Genomic DNA, 24049 nt, shown 5'->3' on the forward strand with positions numbered 1-24049 from the left:
GCCGGACAACGGCCGTTTCGCGATTACTCGCTTCTCCTTTTTTCGCTTCACATTGAAATATTCATGTTTTTTCATGCAAGCACCTCCGTTTTTTGACTGAAATATATACCGCAATACTTCAGATAAATTGCTCTGTCTGTTAATGTGGTAATTTGTGTGCCCTAGTATGCCGTTCATCTGTTTGCTCTTTGCTGAGATCTGTACTTAGTATGCAGTGTCAGTGTAAAGGTAATACAGTGATCACTGGTGACATTGCACACAGGACCGCGCTATATAGTATAGTGTATAGTATCAGTGTATAGGTAACACACTGACTCACCAGTGATGTCTCTGGGTGAAGTCTTTCATCTTCATCCAGCACAGATCGCCGTCACTTCTTCCAGTCAGGGTTCGTCTCTGCAGGAAATAACACAGTTATCTAGAGCCCCTCTTGCAGAATACATTACTTAGGACTGCCTCCCCATTTAAAACAGTATACTCAAAAATAAAAAATACATCACTGCAGTAATAATATCCCATAATTAGCCCCTATGGTAATAATATCCCCCATCCTGGCCCCCATGTGTCTCATTCCTGGCTCCAGCCATATGTTCTCCCATCCTGCCCTCATAAGCATCCATTATGCCCCACATGATCTCCCCATCCTGCCCTATCTGTCCTATGATCCTGTCCCATCTGTCCCTTGATCCTGCCACATCTGTCCCATTATCTTGCCCCATCTGTCCCATGATCCTGGCCCATAGACCTGCACCATCTGTCTCCATCCTGCCCCATGATCCTGCCCCATCTGTCTCCATCCCGCACCATGTCTCCATTCTCCTTCCTGTGTCTCCAATCCTACCCAGTGTCTCCAATCCTGCCCCATGTCTCCATTCTGCCTCGTGTCTCCAATCCTGACCCCATATCTTTCATGCTGCCCCCATGTCTCCAATCCTGCCCCCTGTGCCTCCATTCTGCCCTGTGTCTCCAATCATGACCCCGTGTCTCCAATCCTGCCCCTATATCTTTCATCCTGCCCCATGTCTCTAATCCTACCGTGTCTCCATTTTGCCCGGTGTCTACAATCCTGCCTCCTGTGACTCCAATCATGCCCCGTGTCTCCAGTCAAGCCCCCATGTCTCCATTCTGCCCCCATGTCTCCAATCCATCCCTCTGTGTCTCCAATCCTGCCCCCTGTGTCTCCAATCATGCCCCGTGTCTCCAATCATGCCCCCTGTGTCTCCAATCCTGCCCCGTATCTCCAATCCTGCCCCCTATCTCCAGTCATGCCCCCGTGTCTCCAATCATGCCCCCGTGTCTCCAATCATGCCCCCTGTGTCTCCAATCATGACCTTGTGTCTCCAATCCTGCCCGTGTCTCCAATCCTGCCCCTGTGCCTCCAATCCTGCCCCTGTGTCTCCAATCCTGCCCCTGTGTCTCCATTCTGCCCTCTGTGTCTCCAATCATGCCCCCGTGTCTCCAATCATGCCCCCGTGTCTCCAATCATGCCCCCCGTGTCTCCAATCATACCCCCCGTGTCTCCTATCATGCCCCCCGTGTCTCCAATCATGCCCCCGTGTCTCCAATCATGCCTCCCGTGTCTCCAATCATGCCACCCGTGTCTCCAATCATGCCACCCGTGTCTCCAATCATGCCCCCCGTGTCTCCAATCATGCCCCTCGTGTCTCCAATCCTGCCCCTATATCTTTCATCCTGCCCCCTGTCTCCATCCTGCCCCATATCCATTCTGCCCCCCGGCAGGATGGACACATGTCTCCATCCTGCCGGCTTGCCACTTTAAATAAAAATAAAAGAAAACTTTCTTCTTACCTTGCTACGCTCATGTGGCGAGCGATCTTCCCTCCACGTTGAAAGTGCGCACTCGCCAGTGATTGACAATGAAGTCAGACACAGGCGACATGCGCGCTGACGTCAGCTGCCAGCCTCCGATTGGCTGGCGGCTTTAACTATTGCCATGCGGCCCAGGCCCGCACGGCAGTGTAACTGAACTCTGCATCTTGAACGCAGGGTTCAGTTACTGGCTGCACCGGCAAAATCCTGCCGCTGGGGCCTGATCAGCAGAAGAGACTGAGCCCGATGCAAGCCCCCTATGCTGACCAGGCCCCATACACCAGTCAGGGTAGTAATACTCTGATTGCAGCCCTGAGTACAATAATTAATGTCAGCAGGCAACAATGAAGCATGGTAGAGGTTCCTTGCAAGTTTTGATGCTACATTTCAAGCATGGAGTTAAGGATTAATGTAGTCCTCAATGCTGAGAAAAACTGGCAGATACATATCCACTATGCAATACCATAAGGGTGGTATTTGATTGCTACAAATATATTCTGCAGCAGGAAAACCACTCCAAGTATATGTAATTAAGAACTACAGTATATTCAGCGTCAAATAGAAAAAAGAATCCTGGAAGGGATGATATGCCCCCTACAGAGCCATTATCACAACATTATCAAGTCTGTGTGGGTTACACAAAAAGACATAAGAATTTGTGCAAGCCTACAGCTACAGAAGATCCATCAAAAATTTAGTACAAGTATACCAAGAAGAATTGATGCAGTTTTGAAGAAAAATGGTGATCACACCAAAAGTTGATTAGATTTAGACTTCTCTTTTCGTCATTCACGTTTAATTTTCTTAATTGTTATAAACTTTCGACACTATTTTTAAAATCATTCTTACTTTGCCACTTTTTTTCACAGCCTAAAACTTTTACAGAGTACTACAAACTTTTTTATTATTCACTCTTAATTTGTTTTCTAAACAGCATTAAAAGGCACTAAAACAACTCATGAAAAAGGCATAACTCCCAAAGATAGTAAAGAGGGAAACATTGAGATAGGTGAAGTATTTTTTTTTTTGTTACGCCACATCTTTAACCCCACCTAGTCTTTTTGTGCATCCATGTAGAAATACTACCCTTAATGGCTCATACCCACCAGCATTAATAAAATCGCTGCAATGTTGTTCCTGAAAAGTCAGATATGTGTCATGCAAGTGTCATGCTAGTACAATGCGATTTTTATCACCTAGCATCGGTATGACATGGGAATGCAATCTGTATGCAATACAATTTTAACATTAGCTTTTACATAGTCATTCTCTAACAAAATATTTGTCAATAGCTAGACAGGTATAGGTAGAAATATGTGAGTGATATATAAAATAATTTCTTTAAGTGTGTAGCTTACTGTACATGTATTTAAGTCATAAATAAATTAAAGAAAAATGTTGTGGGGTCTCCAGAAATTTTATTAAACAGCTGAGAGAGAGCCGACAGCTAGGGGCAGATGTTTATAGCCTGGGAAGGGTTTAAAAAAACATGGAGCTTCCAGGTTATTTATATCAGCTCACAGCTGTATACTTAACCTTTACTGGTTATTAAAATGGGGGGCCCCACCCAAAAAAATGACTTGTGAGGCCCCCCTATAATTAATAACCAGCAAAGGCTAGGAAGGCAGCTGCGGGCTGAAATTAATAGGCTAGGAAGGGGCTATGGATATTGGCCCCTCACACACTAAAAACATAAGATTGTTTAGTTTGCAAAAGAGAAGACTGAGAGGAGACTTAATGGCTGTCTACAAATATCTAAAGGGCTGTCACATTGTAGAAGGATCATCTTTATTCTCATTTGCACAAGGAAAGACTAGAAGCAATGGGATGAAACTGAATGGGAGGAGACAGATTATATATTAGAAAAAACTTTTTGACAGAGTGATCAATGAGTGGAACAAGCTGCCACGAGAAGTGGTGAGTTCTCGTACAATGGAAGTCTTCAAACAGAGGCTGGACAAACATCTGACTGGGATGATTTAGCGAATCCTGCTTTGAACAGGGGGTTGGACCAGATGGCCCAGGAGGTCCCTTCCAACTCTGCGATTCTGATTCTATGATAAGCTCTCAGCCACCCCAGAAACGGTGCATCCATAATATGCCCCAATTATGATGCTTAGCCTCTGCTCTTCACACTTGCTCTGGTGCAGTGGCAAGTGGAGTAATAGCATTGGGGTTGATGTCAAGTTTCTGTTGGCAGCTGACATCAAGCCCAGGAGTTAGTAATGGAGAGGCATCTATAGGACATCCCCATTACTAACCCCATAGTTAAATTGTAAAAAATACAGCCGAAATATAGTCCTTTATTTGAAATAAACACACCCTTTTACCCATTTAATGTAAAAAATGAAAAATAAAAAGGCAAACTTATACTACCTGTCTGACAAAGAGATAATCCACGGCTGCACCGATGCCCATGTCTCCTGTAAAAGAAAAAATAAAATAAACCACCATATTCCTTACCTGTCCGACAAGTAGATAATCCATTTAGTCCCGTGACAAGTCTAGCTCTGCTACATCTAGATGTCATGCTGAATTTTGGCACGATGCAAGCATTCAGCTGGATATCTAGCAGAGGCACTGAGGTACACATAATAGCGCAAGATCAGTGTCTTGCGGTGCCATGAATAAGGTGAGTAGAGATCATAGTGAGAAAGTTATTCTTTATATTTCATCTTATAAATTTAATGGGTAAAAGAGGGGGAGTGTTTATTTCAATAAAGGACTTTATTTATTATATATATCTATTCAATTTATTTTATTCTGATGGGTCACGCTGAGAATTTACTGTACTGAGGAAATATCGGGTTTTCTAGGAGATGGGTATGTAAAAAACAGACGGCACATGCATGGTCCGTGTGCTGTGCAATTTTTTTCTCGCGCCCATTGACTTGCATTGGCAAATCTCGTCCATTATACACGGCTAATCGCAGCATGATGTGATTTTTTTCTCTGTCCAATCTGTGCAGAGAAAACAGATTGCAAATGAGCAGAGAATCATAGGACATTAGAGTGCAATCCAATTTTTTTTATTGCATTGCACTCGTCTGTTTTTCACACAGAAGAGTATGAGCCTTAATAACGCACCTTATTCTTCCCATATACTACAAAATCCCTTTTTAACGGTTTCGCCACACTGTATGATGCCGCATAATGCGGTTAAAGTCCCAAAGGTGACCAAACCCACACAGATTAATGATCCAAAGATGCTTCCCCACACATAGTGTGATGTCCTCACAGTGCATTTTCCCCTCAGTTTGATATCCTCACAGTGACCCCCCACACAATTTTATGCCTCCTCATTATCCTTCCTAGATTATGATTCCCCGCCGTGTCCCCTCATCCATGATGTCTCTCACAGTGCCACATTCACTGTGTGATTTCTTATAGTGCGCCCCCACACACACACACACACTGGATTCATACTTAAATTTGTAATTCTTGCTCAGCTGCAAGAAAAAAAACAAAATGTTGGCTAAATTAAAAAATAATTATAATAATAGAACTACTAGCTTCACCCGTGGGAAATTTTCACACATTGGTCGTCGAGGGCGCAGGCAAGTTCAGAAAAAGCAAGCTGGTCAAATGTAAATGTATTTTATGAGCTGATGAACACAGACAGGTATTTATATATGTAGATTGGTAATACAATAAATTGTTTTGATAAGTAGAGGCCAAAAAATGTTTTCCAGTTGAGGTGCCACCTGCAAGTCATTGTGTCTTTCTGCAGGTTTATGAAAATGAATGTTTAAACTGTATTTAGTCATAAAATCGAGAATGTGTGGTTTGTTTGGCTGTTTTCTTGCTGAAGGAAGCAAGTTTACCTTTCAAATGGTGTATCATGTGTGTGTGTGGGGCGAAGTAATCAGCGAAAAAGCTGTTCATGTTTACAAATGTGTTGGTAGTGTGCTTTGGGGTACTGTGGTGCCACCTGCATGTAATTTTTCCTTACTGCAGGTTTATGAAAATTAATGTTTAAACTGTATTTTGTGATCAAATCGTGGATATGTGGTTTGTTTGGCTATTTTCTTTCTGAAGGGGGACAGTTTACCTTTCAAATGGTGTATCCAGGGGTGGGATTCAAATTTTTAACAGGTTCTGTGTTTGTGTGTAGGAAAACCACACTCATTTTTTAAGCCACACCCATTTACACACACCTTTTCCTCAAACATATACAAGTAGGGGCGCAGTCAAACTGTTAAAAAAAAAATAACTTGGAAAGACATCAGAACAGTGCACATTCTGGCCAGCAGCTCTCCTGAGGACGCACAATCCAACAGCACACACTGATGATGTAACCGGTGAGGTCCGTAACCATCCAGCTCTGCCAGGCTAGAAGGCGTGGTTATGCTAGTTTAAGGGATGTAACTGTCACGTCCAGGCTTGTGTGTGGGCCGTGGGTGGAGTAGTCAGTACTGATGCGGCCAGCATGAGAGGAGACTGAGAGGTTAGTGGCAGTACCCAGAGGCGGACACTGACAGCTTGGGGCCCCTGTGCAAGAAATGTGTCTGGGCCCCCTCCTTTTATGGCATCAAAGCTACATGTGTGTGTGTATATATATTATAGCCACACACACATACATGTATATATATTACATAGTCTCCTTTATTATGTATATTGCTGTCCCTTACACAGTGCCCTCACTTGTTATGTACAGTACCGTCCCTTACATATTGAATTATATAGAGCCCTGTTTTTTATTACATACCGTCCTGTCTTGTTAGCTGTATAATGCAATGATGGCTGATGGAGCATGGGAAAGCTTCCTTTTTAATGGAGGAGCTGATGGACTGGTAGTTTGATCACTGGCTACTCGATCAGCAGTCATTTGATATCTAAAGAGGGGACTATGTAATAAAAGAGAGCGCTGTGAATAACAAAATTAACAAGAATACACTATGTAAGAGACAGCACTATACATAACAGCAGAGGAAGCTATATATTAAGGGACAGCACCATATAGAATTAGAGAGGATTGTACATAATAAGGTATGGTGTTATACATAATAAAAGAGGGAACTATGTAACTAAGGATGGTGTTAGGCTAGTTTCACACTAGCGTTTAAACGACGCACGCACGGCGCCGCTAAGCCACGCCCCCTGCCGGCTCCCTGCCCGCCCCTTCCTGTTATCGCTGCCTCCGAGCGCAGAGGGCTGCATGCGTTATGCGCACCCTATCTTTAGCATAGGGTGCGCAGGCCGTGCGCAACTATGAATATAGCGTGCGCTGCGCAATTTTGGAGGTGCGCCGTGCGCGCCGAACGCAGCATGTTGCATTTTGGCGCGCACGGCGCACATTCAAAATTGCGCAGCGCACGCTATATTCATAGTTGCGCACGGCCTGCGCACCCTATGCTAAAGATAGGGTGCGCATAACGCATGCAGCCCTCTGCACTCGGAGGAGGCGATAACAGGAAGGGGCGGGCAGGGAGCCGGCAGGGGGCGTGGCTTAGCGGCACCGTGCGCGCGTCGTTTAAACGCTAGTGTGAAACTAGCCTTATACAGAATTAGTGAGTACATTATATACTAAGGGACGGTGTTAGACATAATAAGCGATAATAATGTCTTCCTCCACCTCCCCCTGTTCCTAAGGCCATTATAAGTCCCCCCTCCTCCCATCTCAATCCTCCACACCGCTCATTGTCCTCCTCCCCTCGCATCCCATTATTGTCCTCTCCCCCACCCCATCATTGCCCATTCCACCACCTCCATCATTTCCTCCTCCTCCACCACCATCATTGTATTCTCCCCCACCACCCCATCATTATTTCTTTTTCCCCCACCACCCCATCATTGCCCTCTCCATCACCCCCATCATTGCCTTCTTCTCATCACTCCCATCATTGCCTTCTCCCCATCACTCCCATCATTGCCTTCTTCCCATCACTCCCATCATTGCCTTCTCCATCACCCCATCACTCCCATCATTGCCTTCTCACCATTACTCCCATCATTGCCTTCTCCCCATCACCCCATCATAGTATTCTCCCCATCACCCCCATTATTGTCTTCTCCCCATCACCCCCATTATTGCCTTCTCCACATCACCCCGATCATTGCCTTCTCCATCACCCCATCACCGCCTTCTCCCCATCACCGCCTTCTCCCCATCACTCCCATCACTGCCTTCTCCCCATCACTCCCATCATGGCCTTCTCCCCATCACTCCTATCATGGCCTTCTCTGTTATGAAAGAGTCACCGTAGGAGGCAGACACAAAAATAGAAGCTACGTCCAGAAAACCAGAGAAGTTGGCAACTATCAGATTGCAGACCCCTGAACCTATCAACACAACTAGCAGTAGCCGTGGGGGGTTCCTACGGTGCCCTAGACCCCTCGATCACAGCCGGAGAGCTAAATAGCCTAAAGACAGAAAAGGACATCTACACTGCCCCAGAGCAGACCCCAAAGTAAAAGGCAGCCCCCAACATATAATGACGGTGAAGCAAGATGAAAAAACACTCACACAGATAGAAAGATAGGCTGAGCAAACGATGGGGCCCAAGCTAACTAAACAGGACAGGAAAGGAAGGTTGCTGTCTGCAATCTGCCAAAACCCTATCAAAGACATAAGCCAACAGGCTGATATGGAAAAAGACCCTGAAGCAGCTAGGCTTCAAAAAACTATATCAGCACTCAGGTATTTTCTGAAGACAGAGCTAAAGGAATTCAGCTCACCCCAGCAGGGAATGGCAGAAATCCAGAAAAACAAAGCAAAACAAAGTCAAAGCACAAATGCAAAAAGCAGAGCAGAAAACTTAGCTTTAGAAGAGCAGGAATTCAGACTGGTCTCCAAGAATTCCTCAGAGAAATCACCCGCAGGGCAGAAGGGCGTCGGCGGCCTTATATCCAGTCAGTAACTCCACTCAGCCAGTCATCATCATTAGGCTCAGGTGTTTGATAATCAGGCTCACTACCTTTCTTTACCAGAAGAGGGAGTTCATCGGGCCTCAGTGAAGGGGAAAATGAACTCACAACAGTACCTCCCCCTTGAGGAGGGGTCACCGAACCCTCAACCACGCCACCAGGGCGATCAGGGTGAGCCCGATGAAAGGCACGCACCAATCTTTTGGCATGAATATCAGAGGCAGAGACCCAGGAATTATCCTCCTGACCATAACCCTTCCACTTAACCAAATACTGGAGTCTCCGTCTAGCCAGACGGGAATCCAGTATTTTCTCTACCTCATATTCCATGTTACCTTCAACCAATACAGGGTCTGGAGGTGCCACCCCCGGAACAACAGGTTCAACAAACCTCTTCAACAAAGACTTATGGAACACATTATGGATTTTAAATGTGACAGGAAGAGCCAAACGAAAAGAGACCGGATTAATAATCTCCAAAATCTTGTAAGGTCCAATAAATCTAGGCTTAAACTTAGGAGAAGCCACCTTCATAGCAATATTTTTTGATGATAACCACACCATATCACCAACCTTAAACTGGGGACCAATGGTCCTATGTCGGTTGGAAAACTGCTGGGCCTTTTCCTGGGAGAGAGATAACTTATCCACCACTTGGTCCCAGATCTGGTGCATTCTCTCCACCACAGTGTCAACACCTGGGCAGGCAGAAGGCTCCACCTGCCCTGAAGAAAATCGAGGATGAAACCAAAAGTTACAAAAAAAAGGTGACATCAAAGTGGCAGAACTAGCTCTATTATTTAAAGCAAATTCGGCCAAGGGCAAAAATGAAACCCAATCATCCTGATCAGCGGAAATAAAACATCTCAAATACGACTCCAAGGTCTGGTTTGTTCTCTCTGTCTGCCCATTGGTCTGAGGGTGAAAAGCAGAGAAGGACAACTGAATTCCCAGCTTGGAACAGAAAGTTCTCCAAAATCTAGACACAAACTGAACTCTTCTGTCAGATACAATGTTCTCAGGGATCCCGTGCAAGCGAACCACCTGTTGCAAAAACAGGGGCACCAACTCAGAGGAAGACGGCAACTTAGGGAGTGGTACAAGATGAACCATCTTAGAGAACCTATCACAAATCACCCAAATAACAGTAATCCTTTGAGAGACAGGCATATCAGAGATGAAATCCATTGAAATATGGGTCCATGGCCTCTTGGGGACAGGCAAAGGCATCAACAACCCACTAGAGCGAGAACACGATTTAGACCGGGAGCAAGTCCCACAGGACTGCACAAAATTCCTGACATCACGAGACAAGGAGGGCCACCAAAAAGATTGACTCACCAGATCTCTAGTACCAAAAATACCTGGATGACCAGCCAAAGCAGAGCAATGAACTTCAGACATCACTCTCTTCTTCCACTGGTCAGGAACATACAACTTTCCACAGGGACAACACTCAGGTTTGTCCTCCTGGAACTCTTCCAGAGCACGTCTCAAATCGGGCGAGATGGCAGAAAGAACTACCCCTTCGCCTAAGATGGTGGCAGGCTTGGTCACCACAGGAGAATCAGCAAAGAAGCTCCTAGAGAGGGCGTCTGCCTTAACATTCTTAGTTCCAGGAAGAAAAGAAACCACAAAATCAAAACGTGTAAAAAACAAGGCCCACCTAGCCTGTCTAGGGTTCAAGCGCTTAGCCGACTCTTGGTAAATCAAATTCTTGTGGTCAGTGAGGACCACGACTTGATGTTTAGCTCCCTCCAACCAATGTCTCCACTCCTCAAATGCCCATTTCATGGCCAACAGTTCCCGATTCCCCACATCATAGTTACGTTCAGATGGAGAGAACTTTCGGGAAAAGAAAGCACAGGGATTCATTTTAGATGTTACAGGATCCTTTTGGGACAAAACAGCTCCTGCACCAATCTCAGAAGCATCCACCTCTACCTGGAACGGAAGTGAGACATCAGGTTGCCGCAAAACCGGGGCGGAGGTGAATCTTCGCTTCAGCTCCTGAAAGGAAGAAACAGCCTCCGGAGACCAATTTAACACATCAGCACCCTTCTTAGTCAAATCAGTCAATGGCTTGGCAATACTAGAAAATTTTTATATAAATTTCCGATAAAAATTAGCAAAACCCAAAAACTTCTGGAGGGCCTTCAAAGAAGTGGGCTGAACCCAATCGTAAATGGCCTGTACCTTGGCCGGGTCCATTTCAATAGTTGACGGAGACAAAATAAATCCCAAAAAAGAAATCCTCTGTACTCCAAAAAGGCATTTAGATCCTTTGACATACAGGGAATTCTCCCTCAAGATCCGGAACACAGTCCGAATATGTTCCACATGAGAATCCCAATCCTTGGAGAAGATCAAAATATCATCCAGATAGATAATCCAAAATGTATCCACAAAATCTCGGAAAATATCGTTCATGAAGCACTGGAAGACAGAAGGGGCATTAGTGAGCCCAAAAGGCATCACCAGGTACTCAAAATGTCCCTCCGGAGTATTAAACGCCGTCTTCCATTCATCCCCATATGCTTAATGCGAATAAGATTATACGCCCCCCTGAGGTCAAGCTTGGTAAACCAGCAAGCACCTTTAACTCTAGAGAATAGATCCGAAATCAGGGGTAATGGATACTGATATTTAACAGTAATTTTGTTGAGGGCACGATAATCAATACAAGGTCTTAATGATCCATCCTTTTTGGCTACAAAAAAAAACCCGGCACCTAAGGGTGACGAGGATGGTCTAATATGACCCTTCTCCAACGCCTCCTTAATATAGGATTGCATAGCCTCGTGCTCGGGTACAGATAAATTGAAGAGCCGACCCTTGGGGAATTTACACCCCGGGCTCAGTTCAATTGCACAGTCATAACTCCTATGAGGAGGCAAAGACGCAGACTCATTCTCACTAAATACATCATAAAAGTCCGCCAAATAGTCAGGAACATCATGCGACTGAGGAGAGGTGGAAAACACCGGAGCCTCACTAAAGGCACACCGACAACCCCAACTCACCACAGACACAGATTTCCAATCCAAAACTGGATTATGAATTTGTAACCAGGGAAACCCCAGAACAATGGTATCATGCAGATTATGTGACACCAAAAATCTGCAATTTTCTTGATGGTCTGGGGCGACCCGCATTACCACCTGGGTCCAAAACTGAGGTTTATTTTTCGCCAAAGGAGTAGCATCAATCCCCCTCAAAGGGATAGGCGTCTGCAGAGGTGTCATCGGAAATCCACAACGTTTAGCAAAATCCAAGTCCATTAGGTTTAGAGCTGCTCCCGAATCCACAAAAGCCTTGGCGGAAAATGTGGACAGGGAGCAGATCAGAGTAATAGCCAGAAGAAACTTAGGTTGAACACCACCAACAGAAAACGTGTGTGCAAAGCGCTTCTCTTGTTTAGGACAGACAGAAATAATATGCGAGGCATCTCCACAGGATAAACACAACTTATTACGCCTTCTGAACTCCTGACGCTGCTCTCTAGACAAAACTCTATCACATTGCATAGGTTCAGACACCTGTTCAACTGGTGGCAACACCTCTCGTGCAATCCTGCGTTCACGCAAACGCCGATCAACCTGAATGGCTAATGACATAGAATCGTCCAGACCAGAGGGAACAGGAAATCCCACCATAGTATCTTTTACGGCTTCTGACAAACCCTTCCGAAAGAGAGCAGCCAAGGCATTATCATTCCAGGTAGTAAGTAGCGCCCACTTTCGGAATTTTTGACAGTACAATTCTGCAGAATCTCGACCCTGGTTCAATGCCAGCAGGGTCTTTTCAGCCTGATCAATAGCATTAGGTTCGTCATACAACAACCCCAAGGCTTGAAAAAATGCGTTCACATTAGTCAGAATAGGATCATCTGGTTTCAAAGAAAACGCCCAATCCTGGGGATCGCCATGCAGCAAAGAGATGACAATTTTAACCCGCTGCGCGGAGCTCCCTGACGAGTTAGGCTTCAAGGCAAAAAATAATTTACAATTATTTTTGAAATTCAAAAATTTAGACCGATCCCCAAAAAATACATCAGGTGTAGGAATCTTTGGTTCAGCAGCATGTGAATGAGCAAGGTAGGCGGAAATTCCCCGCACTTCCGCAGCGAGCTGCTCCACACGATCAGACAATTGCTTTATCTCCATTGAGAGAAAAAAAAATTCCCCCTATGGCCTCAGAGATATAGAGGAAAAAATATACACACTTTTTTTTTTTACAATTCTTTCCTGCTATTGAGTACCCTAGGATCTGCGGTATGGCGGGTGATTCTGTTATGAAAGAGTCACCGTAGGAGGCAGACACAAAAATAGAAGCTACGTCCAGAAAACCAGAGAAGTTGGCAACTATCAGATTGCAGACCCCTGAACCTATCAACACAACTAGCAGTAGCCGTGGGGGGTTCCTATGGTGCCCTAGACCCCTCGATCACAGCCGGAGAGCTAAATAGCCTAAAGACAGAAAAGGAAATCTAAACTGCCCCAGAGCAGACCCCAAAGTAAAAGGCAGCCCCCAACATATAATGACGGTGAAGCAAGATGAAAAAACACTCACACAAATAGAAAGATAGGCTGAGCAAACGATGGGGCCCAAACTAACTAAACAGGACAGGAAAGGAAGGTTGCTGTCTGCAATCTGCCAAAACCCTATCAAAGACATAAGCCAACAGGCTGATATGGAAAAAGACCCTGAAGCAGCTAGGCTTCAAAAAACTATATCAGCACTCAGGTATTTTCTGAAGACAGAGCTAAAGGAATTCAGCTCACCCCAGCAGGGAATGGCAGAAATCCAGAAAAACAAAGCAAAACAAAGTCAAAACACAAATGCAAAGAGCAGAGCAGAAAACTTAGCTTTAGAAGAGCAGGAATTCAGACTGGTCTCCAAGAATTCCTCAGAGAAATCACCCGCAGGGCAGAAGGGCGTCGGCGGCCTTATATCCAGTCAGTAACACCACTCAGCCAGTCATCATCATTAGGCTCAGGTGTTTGATAATCAGGCTCACTACCTTTCTTTACCAGAAGAGGGAGTTCATCGGGCCTCAGTGAAGGGGAAAATGAACTCAACACTTCTCCCCATCACCCCCATTATTGCCTATCTCCACATCACCCCGATCATTGCCTTCTCCATCACTCCCATCACTGCCTTCTCCCCATCACTCCCATCATGGCCTTCTCCCCATCACCCCCATCATGGCCTTCTCCCCATCACCCCCATCATGGCCTTCTCCCCATCACCCCCATCATGGCCTTCTCCCCATCACCCCCATCATGGCCTTCTCCCCATCACCCCATCATGGCTTTCTCCCATCACCCCATCATGGCCTTTTCTCCCCATCACCCCATCATGGCATTCTCTCCCCATCACCCCCATCATGGCCTTCTCTCCCCATCACGGCCTTCTCCCCATGTCCCCATCATATCATTGCCTTCTCCTCCAGGGCCAGGCTCCACCTACACACACACAGACACACAGCAGCACCTCTCACCTGTCCGCAGCATCACCTGCGCTTCCTCGCTCTGGCACAGCAGCAGCCGCTAAATGATTATGTCATTCAGCGGAGCTCCTCTCTGTGTCAGAGACAGGAAGCATGGGCGGCGGGCGGGAAGCAGGATGGATCCTTGCAGCTCCGCTGCTCTTTTCTCTTGCAGGCAGCGGAGCTACTTGGATCGCCAGTACCAGATCGCGGCTCTGAATCTCCCCGGTTTGGGGAACCGGCTGCTTTTTTTAACAAGCGGTTCCATCGAACCGGGGAGAACCGGCCGAATCCCACCCCTGGGTGTATCATTTGTGTGTGTTGGTGCAGTATGAACGGAGATACAAAGGAATCACCGAAAAACAGTGTTTAGAAATAATCGCATAGATTCTATTGTTGCTTTACACTTTTACATTGGTCACTCAGTTAATTAGCTATTACAGGAACATATGGTACCTCAAACATGACCTTTAAGATGACACAGCAACACTGAGTGTATACCATATGAGCAGACCCTTATTCTGGATACCAAAGTCTTTGCACCTGGAGTGCAGGAACACACTCTAACAGGAGAGTTTGTCAATCTGGCAATTTATTGCGGGAGAGCGGTAACATACAAGAATGGTATCTTATTGCAGGATTGCGGAAACAGCAGAGAAGTGTAGACAATCTGGAACCTTGTTGCAGGAGTGCAATAACACACAGGAGCAGCATAATTGTGTAAGGAATCTGGTACCTTGTTTCAGGAATGTCGTATCACAAAGGAACAGCGGGGTTGTGAGTGCAGACAACACCAGAAATAAAAGAAACTAATTATCAGGTAACTTGATTCAGCAGAGTTGAGTGTGAGAGCACCAGGAATAGCAGGATTTAGCTGATGGTAGAAGCTGAAGAAGTAGAAGCTGATTGTTATATAGCAGCCAGGACCAGCTGAGAAAACAACTATACACTTAGTTACAGTAGAGCCAAGTGGGGAGTGTGACCTAACTTCTGGGAAGCACATAGTAGCGATGTGCGCTACAACTTATGTACGCGGGACGTACACAGCCACTTGAGCCGTATAAGACCATGGATGATGACATAACAGGGGAATGGTTTACCACAGAGGGTGTTGAATGTAGAAAGAATCAAGAAGCAAAGCCCAGTGCTTGAGGAAGATCAGGTGAGCGACAATACTTCCCTTTTTGGGGCCACTAAGAGTCCGACAAACAAAAAAAAAAAGTGTGCTTGGCCTAAAACTTCTTGGGTAAAATTGGAGCATTAATGTCTTATTTATTACTTGTTTTCAATACTGTATTCAGTCCATGAACATTTTTACAGTTCAGAATTTAGTTAATTTAATACTCCATTTCAGGATCAGTGGTTGAATCAGGAGCTTACTTTATAGTAGAGGAGAGTTTGTTGCAAACCAAAGGACCAAATAAGGCAGTGTGAAACGCATTAATTATCTTCAAAGTTGAAGGTAGCTTCAAAGGTGACCAGATTGATTTGTGTACGAATTTGAAAAAAAAATTAAACTGAGCGGCCAGCTTCCTGCATAGAGTCTTTAATCAAATGTTTTTGAGGGAAAGCCAAACCTTATCATGACGACAAATGTCGGTAACAGGCCAACAGTGTTTATCATAACTTTTTTGCATTAGCTGCTGTCAAACTGGATTGCACTTTAATCCAGATGTCATATATGTACTGAGAGTCCCAAAGGTGACCAAACCCACACAGATTAATGATCCAAAGATGCTTCCCCACACATAGTGTGATGTCCTCACAGTGCATTTTCCCCTCACAGTTTGATATCCTCACAGTGACCCCCCACACAATTTTATGCCTCCTCCTTCCTAGATTATGATTCCCCGCCGTGTCCCCTCATCCATGATGTCTCTCACAGTGCCACATTCACTGTGTGATTTCTTATAGTGCGCCCCCACACACACACACACACACACACACACACTGGATTCATACTTAAATTTGTAATTCTTGCTCAGCTGCAAGAAAAAAAACAAAATGTTGGCTAAATTAAAAAATAATTATAATAATAGAACTACTAGCTTCACCCGTGGGAAATTTTCACACATTGGTCGTCGGGGGCGCAGGCAATTTCAGAAAAAGCAAGCTGGTCAAATGTAAATGTATTTCATGAGCTGATGAACACAGACAGGTATTTATATATGTAGATTGGTAATACAATAAATTGTTTTGATAAGTAGAGGCCAAAAAATGTTTTCCAGTTGAGGTGCCACCTGCAAGTCATTGTGTCTTTCTGCAGGTTTATGAAAATGAATGTTTAAACTGTATTTAGTGATAAAATCGAGAATGTGTGGTTTGTTTGGCTGTTTTCTTGCTGAAGGAAGCAAGTTTACCTTTCAAATGGTGTATCATGTGTGTGTGTGGGGCGAAGTAATCAGCGAAAAAGCTGTTCATGTTTACAAATGTGTTGGTAGTGTGCTTTGGGGTACTGTGGTGCCACCTGCATGTAATTTTTCCTTACTGCAGGTCTATGAAAATTAATGTTTAAACTGTATTTTGTGATCAAATCGTGGATATGTGGTTTGTTTGGCTATTTTCTTTCTGAAGGGGGCAAGTTTACCTTTCAAATGGTGTATCCAGGGGTGGGATTCAAATTTTTAACAGGTTCTGTGTTTGTGTGTAGGAAAACCACACTCATTTTTTAAGCCACACCCATTTACACACACCTTTTCCTCAAACATATACAAGTAGGGGCGCAGTCAAACTGTTAAAAAAAAATAACTTGGAATGTCAAACTGGATTGCACTTTAATCCAGATGTCATATATGTCCTGAGAGACACTGTTCACAGCAGCAAGTTGATTCTTGGTTGCAATAGACAAGGGAAAATAAAGCTCATGACCATAGACTATCACAAAGGAAGGTGTCCATGAAGACTCAAACAGAATTGCTGTGGGCAAATTCAGCCCAAATTAGCAAATATGGCCATTTTTTTAAATTAGAGAAAATCTGAATGCATTGTTCCATAAAATGACTTGATGTTCTCAGTTTCCCATTACTTTGGGGGTGATAGGCAAAGGAGATATTTAAAGGGAATCTGTCACCCCTTTTTTCGTATATGAGCTGCCGGCACCGACATCAGGGGCTTATCTACAGCATTCTGTAATGCTGTAGATAAGCCCCCGATGTAACCTGAAAGAGAAGAAAAAAGAGTTAGATTATACTCACCCCGGCGTCCAGGCAGTACTCTGCTCTGCCCTTTTGAGAACTGGAAATAAATTGCACATCAAAGAAACTAGTTGGAAGACTTTGGAACTAGATAAAATTTCTTTGAAAACACTTGGGCCAGCTGTAGGGCACATGGAAGTCCAGGTAACTGAATAAAACAATACATCTTGGAAAAATGGTAACTAGAGTTGAGCGACTTTGGTCGGATCGGGTTTCGTGAAACCCGAATGAAACAAAATAAGTTTCAGATGAAACTCGTCCGACTAGAGCAAAAAAAGTCAGAGTTTCGTCCGACTTTTATTTCCCATTGACTTGCATTGGGGTCGGGTTTCGGACGAAACTCCGACTTTGTTTTGCTCTAGTCGGACGAGTTTCATCTGAAACTTATTTTGTTTCATTCAGGTTTCACGAAACCCGATCCGACCAAAGTCGCTCAACTCTAATGGTAACCACTACCAAGATCGCAGTAAACGCTTGCACCTTAGGAAGATTTTTAACACAGCCCATGGAAATTTCATCCCAAGGTTTTTGAGTAGAAGGTAGAAGATGTAAACAACCAAGAGGCGCCTGATGGGAAGATTTGAACTGTGCACACAGAAGATGACTCTTTGAGGTCTTGTTTCTATTTAGGCCAATAACAGAAATAGGAAAGGGGTTCTCCAGTTTGTTTTATTCCTGCTTGACAACAAAGAAAACAAGTATGTGCCCAAGCTAAAAGTTTCCACTGAAGTAGAGATGAGAGAACATGTCACCTATTTTTGGGCTAAAATGTTCTTGATCTCCAATGGGATAGTTCCATTCTGCTGGAAAGAATTTCCTGGAGAATAAACCACAGGGATAATTTCTAAATTCAGAAGGTTTTTAGTGAAAGAACTACTCCTTGAGTTTTTCTCTTGACCCCTTTTTAAAACGTAAGTCTACTGGAGTAACAAGAGAAATCAGATTATCAAGGGAAAACAGTAAATCTCTACCAGCAAATTCTTCTTTTACCCAGCTACACTGGTTTGTTTTGAGATTATGAGGAGTATTTGATGAGATTCTGCTCAATCTCTGCTCCAAAAATACAGAATAAGTTAGCGTATGTTCACACTTATTTTTTGTACCTAGAAGGAATATAGAGTGCACATAGGGTCTTATCTGAAATAAAAGGAACATTCATGAGGGATAATCAAATTCACTCACCTATTATGGTTGTGTGAGACACAACCACTGCACTTAGCATTGGCGCCTGCTGCAAGCCTCGATGTGATGATCCTTTGCTAGGTGAAGAGAATGAGGCATCAGCCTGCGCCTGTCAGGATAATGTACCAGAGGAGTCCAAGTGGATGTAATAGAAAATAGACTTTATTTCTAATAAAGTCTATTTTCTATTACATCCACTTGGACTCCTCTGGTACATCATCCTGACAGGCGAGCAGCGCAGTCTGAGACCCCATTCTCTTCACCTAGCAAAGGATCACACTTATTTTTTGTAGTAGAAACTGAGCAGAATCTCTCCATCCTCCTCAAACACTCAACACTTGATTTTGGTAATGTATTAAAGTACTGATGGTGGTTCTGGTGATGTATTCATGTAAGCATACCTTGTGCCTACACCCTGCCATTTATAATAATGTTGCTTTTTTGTGCTCTATTTGGCCCACTGGACACCCTCCATGGCCCAGAAAGGGCACCGCTCAAAACTTCACCCCTGCCACATAATATGCTATCACTTTATGTTACGTCAAATCCTAGAATACTATCGCTTCATGTAATGGGAAAACCTTTAAAAACTCTAACGTATTAACATGCCTATTATTAAAATTCTGCCTCTAAGAGCAGTTATACATTTTAAGAAGCATGGAAACGGTTGTAGATTGTATTTATGACTGCAATAGACCACAGGACCATGACTGGGACTTTTCATTCTCGAGATACAGTTGTGTTTTAGCTTGTATATTACAACTGTAACATTCAGACCAAAACTGTTTAATTCTAACCAAACTTAAATCATAATAGGATTCTAATGTAATCTGCTGTAAGTATTCATGTTCAGTCAGGTATTCTAAATCAAATATAAAATTCACCCACATTTAAATAGCCATCATCTTTATTCATAATTAATCAGTTTTCATTGTGCACATTTTTTTTTTCTAAAGATGGGAATGAATCTCCCAGAAGCAAGGGAAAAAAATATTTTCAGTTTTAAACGGTTTAGTAATGGTCACCTCATTTTCTAAAAAAACACTGATTTCCACCTATGATTGAGAAAAAACAAATATTGCCTAAACTTAATGGGGCTCGGACTGGCCCACCGGAGAACCGGAGGATTCTCCGATGAGCCCAGGCACTGACACCTGCTGGCATACTTGCCAGTAGCTGCCTAGGGCCCCCACTGCTCCAAGGGCTCCCGCTGCTCGAGGGGCCTCCAGCCAGTGGCTATGGGGACCCTGAGTCAAGGGGGCCTGCTCTGTGCCAGCGTAGCAGCAGCAGGAGACAGGGTCCTGTCCCCATTGCTAAAGTGAAATGAATATTCATGCTTCCTCGCGCTCCTATGGGCGTGGAGAGGCGTGAATACCATTTCCATTTAATAGTGGGCAGCGTTAGCCCGCATGTAAAGCCCTACCACACACATACACACACAACAGACACACAGCACAGCTCACCTCCCCGAAACACATCCCAGCAGCCTGCTTCCTGCCCGGCTGGATGACGTCGCCATCCAGTACGTTGTCTCAGACAGAAAGCTGCCGGGCAGAAAGCAGGACGCCAGGATGTGCTACTGATGTGGGGAGGTGAGCTGTGCTGTGTGTCTGCATGTGTGTGTGTGATGTGGTGCTTTTTTGTGTGTGAGAGAGTGATGCGGTGCTGTGTGTGTGTGTGTGTGTGTGAGAGAGGGGTGGTGGGGGAAGCAATGATGGAGGTGATGGGCAATGATGGTGGGGGAGGCAATGTTGGAGGTGATGGGCAATGATGGTGGAGGAGGCAATGATGGAGTTGATGGGCAATGATGGTGGGGGAGGCAATGATGGAGGTGATATGCAATGATGGCGATGGGGGAGGCAATGATGGAGGTGATGGGCAATGATGGTGGGGGAGGCAATGATAGAGGTGATGGGCAGTGATGGAGGTGATGGGCAGTGATGGAGGTGATGGGCAATGATGGAGGTGATAGGCAATGATGGTGGGGGAGGCAATGATGGAGGTGATAGGCAATGATGGTGGGGGGAGGCAATGATGGAGATGATGGACAATGACGGCGGTGGGGAGAGGCAATAATGGAGGTGATGGACAATGATAGTGGGGAAAGGCAATGATGGAGGTGATGGGCAATGATGGCGGTGGGGGGAGGCAATGATGGAGGTGATGAAATGGACAATAATGGTGGTGGGGGAGAAGGCAATGATGGAGGTGGTGATGAGCAAGCTCAGACTGGCCCATAGGGTAACAGGGGAATTACCCGTTGGGCCCCTGTGCAGATATAGGCCCCCAACCCCACTATATGGGCAGTACTTGATATAATTCAATTGATTCACTCTGTAAAGAAAAAAGCAGCATCTTATTAATTAACCATACTACCTAGTTTATTATTATATAGAGATATAGGTATATTTGTGGACGAGGGTAGTGTTTTATTTGTATGCATGTGAAAAGTGGGCCCCCAAATGACAGTGTTACCGGTGGGCCTTAGCACCCCAGTCCGACATTGGTGATGAGGACAATGATGGGGGTTGACAGAGGCTGCATTATACTTTATCAGGGGGCTTCATTATATTTTGTGGGGGACTGCATTATTCTCAGGAGACTACATTATATTCTGGGGACTACATCATACTATGAGGGGCTACAGTATACTCTATGGGGGGCTGCATTATATTCTGTGGTGGGGCTGCATTATTCTCTCAGGGGACAATATTATATTCTGGGGGGCTACATATTACTATATGAGGGGGCTACATTATATTCTGTGGTGGGGCTGCATTATTCCCTCAGGGGACTACATTACATTCTGGGGGGGCTACATCATACTATATGAGGGGGAAGCATTATCCCCTATGAGGGGGCTACAGTATACTCTATGGGGGGGCTGTATTATATTCGGTGGTGGTGCTGCATTATACTATATGAGGGGGGCTGCATTATACCCTATGAGGGTGCTACATTATATTCTATGGTGGGGACTGCGCTATACCTTATGAGGGGATTGCATTATATTTTGTGAGGTGCTGCATTATACCCTATGAGGTGGGCTGCATTATATTTTATGAGGGAGGCTACATTATATTGCATGAGGGGACTACCCCTCTATGATTCTACCTCAACCCCTGCTACATAATTAAGACGTGTACTACCTTATATTATACCCTGATATTAGCACGTTTTACCACACAATTGGTGGTCTTGTATTTATTTTTATGTAGCTACTGTACATAGTGAGCCCCAAGAATGATTTTCTCTGGTGGGCCCAAGGTGCTTCAGTCCGACGCTGACATCATCTATAATTTAGTAATTATGCAAATGATAGCCACACAGCTACATTCCCTGCAGAGGTGACAAAATTGGAAATGTAGCATTACTTGATGGCCATTCTGATGCATTGGTGTCTTAGTTATACATGGGTATCTCATGTTTGCCAGACCATTAATTAGTTCATTGGCAAGAGTCGTCTCACAGCTCAGAGGAGGGAGTTCTCCAGCAGGGGGCCCACTTCCTGCCATTTTTATGACCTATTAAGAGTAAGATTTTTTGGAGCATGCGAATAATAGATTTTACTAACTCGTGATTTATTCATGTTTCTTTTTTTTCCCAGCATGCAGTTTGAAGGCGGCGCAAAAGTATGAAGATTATATTTTACTAGACGTCACTCAGGCTGTTTGCGGTTGCAAAAGGGAAGAGGCGACTTTTTGCACTTGAACACCGAGACAACCATATGCAGGAGGCAAATTATCTATCAGTGTGTGTGTTTGCATATATACTGTATTTGTGGCTCCAGCCACTAAAAGAAAAATCATTTTTTTACATCCGTCATCCATCTATATGATAATGTCAAAAACTCAAGAAGTATTTGTCAAGTTTTTTGTTTTGCATTTTGGCATATCCAAAAGGATTGGGAAGACTCTGTTGGTAAGAGACTTTAGAATTAAATTACAGAGACACAACTTCTAATTTACATCATGGAAAATATGACACTTTCCTAGGCCCTGATCCAGAGCGCAAAATGTTTCCTGGATGATAAAATATTTCTATGTGCTAATGACATCAGCTAACTGTAATAATAATAATTTTATCTATATAGCACCAACATATTCCGCAGCACTTTACAATTAAGCAAGGACATGTACAGGTAATAAGACAACACAAAGTAACACAAAGTTCATCAGTTACAGGAGGAGTGAGGGCCCTGCTCGCAAGCTTACAATCTATAAGGTAAAATAATATTCTCTGCAATCACATCTTATGATGTTTGCTGCATTTTAAAACTAGGAGAAAGCTTTCAAGGGCAGCCAAATATTTGTCATAATATTGTGTCCCTTAAATGATAATCTGCCAAATTCATTCTGCACCCAAGAGACTGACTTTAAGATTTCTGAAGAAAGCAATAAAGTTTAATACCACTTTGCTAAAATTTCCAATAGATCATACATGGTGTAATCTCCGGTATATGAAGTTTCCTACAGGAGTGATATTCTCCTTAGCCGTATATATGTGTATGCTTTTTCAAGCAAAATTAAATTGGAAATGACAAAAGTGCAATGTCCTCTGTATCCATGTAATTATTTTGATATCTTTGCTGTATTTATATTGTAACTGTTGGTTTGTAGATTTTCTTAACTTTGTACTTGAGAGGATTAAATGTTTATTCTATAAATTGGCAGTGATCTGTGCATTATTTTTAATGATCTAAAAATGTGTGTTTAATAGTGATGAATCATAAAATCATAAAATGGTTGAGTTAGAAGGGACCTCCAGGGTCATTGTGTCAAACCCCCTGCTCAATGTCTGAGCGGACCCATGGATGTTTGGGTTTGCCAAACATCCAGTAAAAACTTGACCCCCAGGCCCGCACTTGACCCCCCCGGACTCGAACCCAATAGAAGTCAATAGGGACCCAAACTTCGGTGCTTTAAGATGGCTGTAAAATGGTCATAGTCAGGGCTAGGGGCTGCAAAAGGAAGCTAAATGGGGGTAAGAGCAGGACAATTGCCCTTCAAACAAATGTGGATAGTAAAATGACTTAAAGGTGTTCGGTCACCATAACAACCATGGTAAAATAGGAAGTAAATGAATAACATAAAAATGTTAACTGTTAGGAACGGCGGAACGCACTAAATAAAAATAAATAATAAAGTTAGTTCGCCGCTCGGGGTCCACCGGCAGTAGGTGTTACACCACTTCTAGGTAATGACAGACGAGCAATATGGCGGTATAATGCGCACGGGTTCAACTTCACCCGAAGTGCGCAGAGCGGGCTCTGTTCACACACAGAGGCGCCGCAACATAAACATACAACAACGCTGAGCCTGTTAGTGTCACAGGCCTCAGGTAAATGCAGACACGGTATCTGGTCACAGGAGCAGGACCCAAGGCAGAGGAGCTGCGTCCCTCTAGACCTACCGTGTGTGCGATATTGCTGCTGCGAACACCAAGAAGGGCTGCAACTGCAGCGCGGCATAGGACACTGCCGCTT

The 24049-nt window shown here is 44.3% G+C and overlaps 1 protein-coding gene across 1 annotated transcript in view; it reads left to right on the forward strand.

The window, feature by feature from the left end:
• Window positions 1–23230, forward strand: part of TMEM233 (transmembrane protein 233) — a 126845-nt gene extending 103615 nt beyond the window's left edge. Inside the window, exon 3 of the mRNA XM_073582848.1 lies at window positions 22172–23230. Coding sequence (XP_073438949.1) covers window positions 22172–22183 — 12 coding nt within the window. The 3' untranslated portion in view covers window positions 22184–23230. The remainder of the gene's footprint in view (window positions 1–22171) is intronic.
• The last annotated feature ends 819 nt before the right edge of the window (window positions 23231–24049 follow it).

The sequence above is a fragment of the Dendrobates tinctorius genome, unplaced genomic scaffold, assembly GCF_039654945.1.
Source record: "Dendrobates tinctorius isolate UK_male_01 unplaced genomic scaffold, ASM3965494v1 ptg000073l, whole genome shotgun sequence".
NCBI classification, from domain to species: Eukaryota; Metazoa; Chordata; class Amphibia; order Anura; family Dendrobatidae; genus Dendrobates; species Dendrobates tinctorius.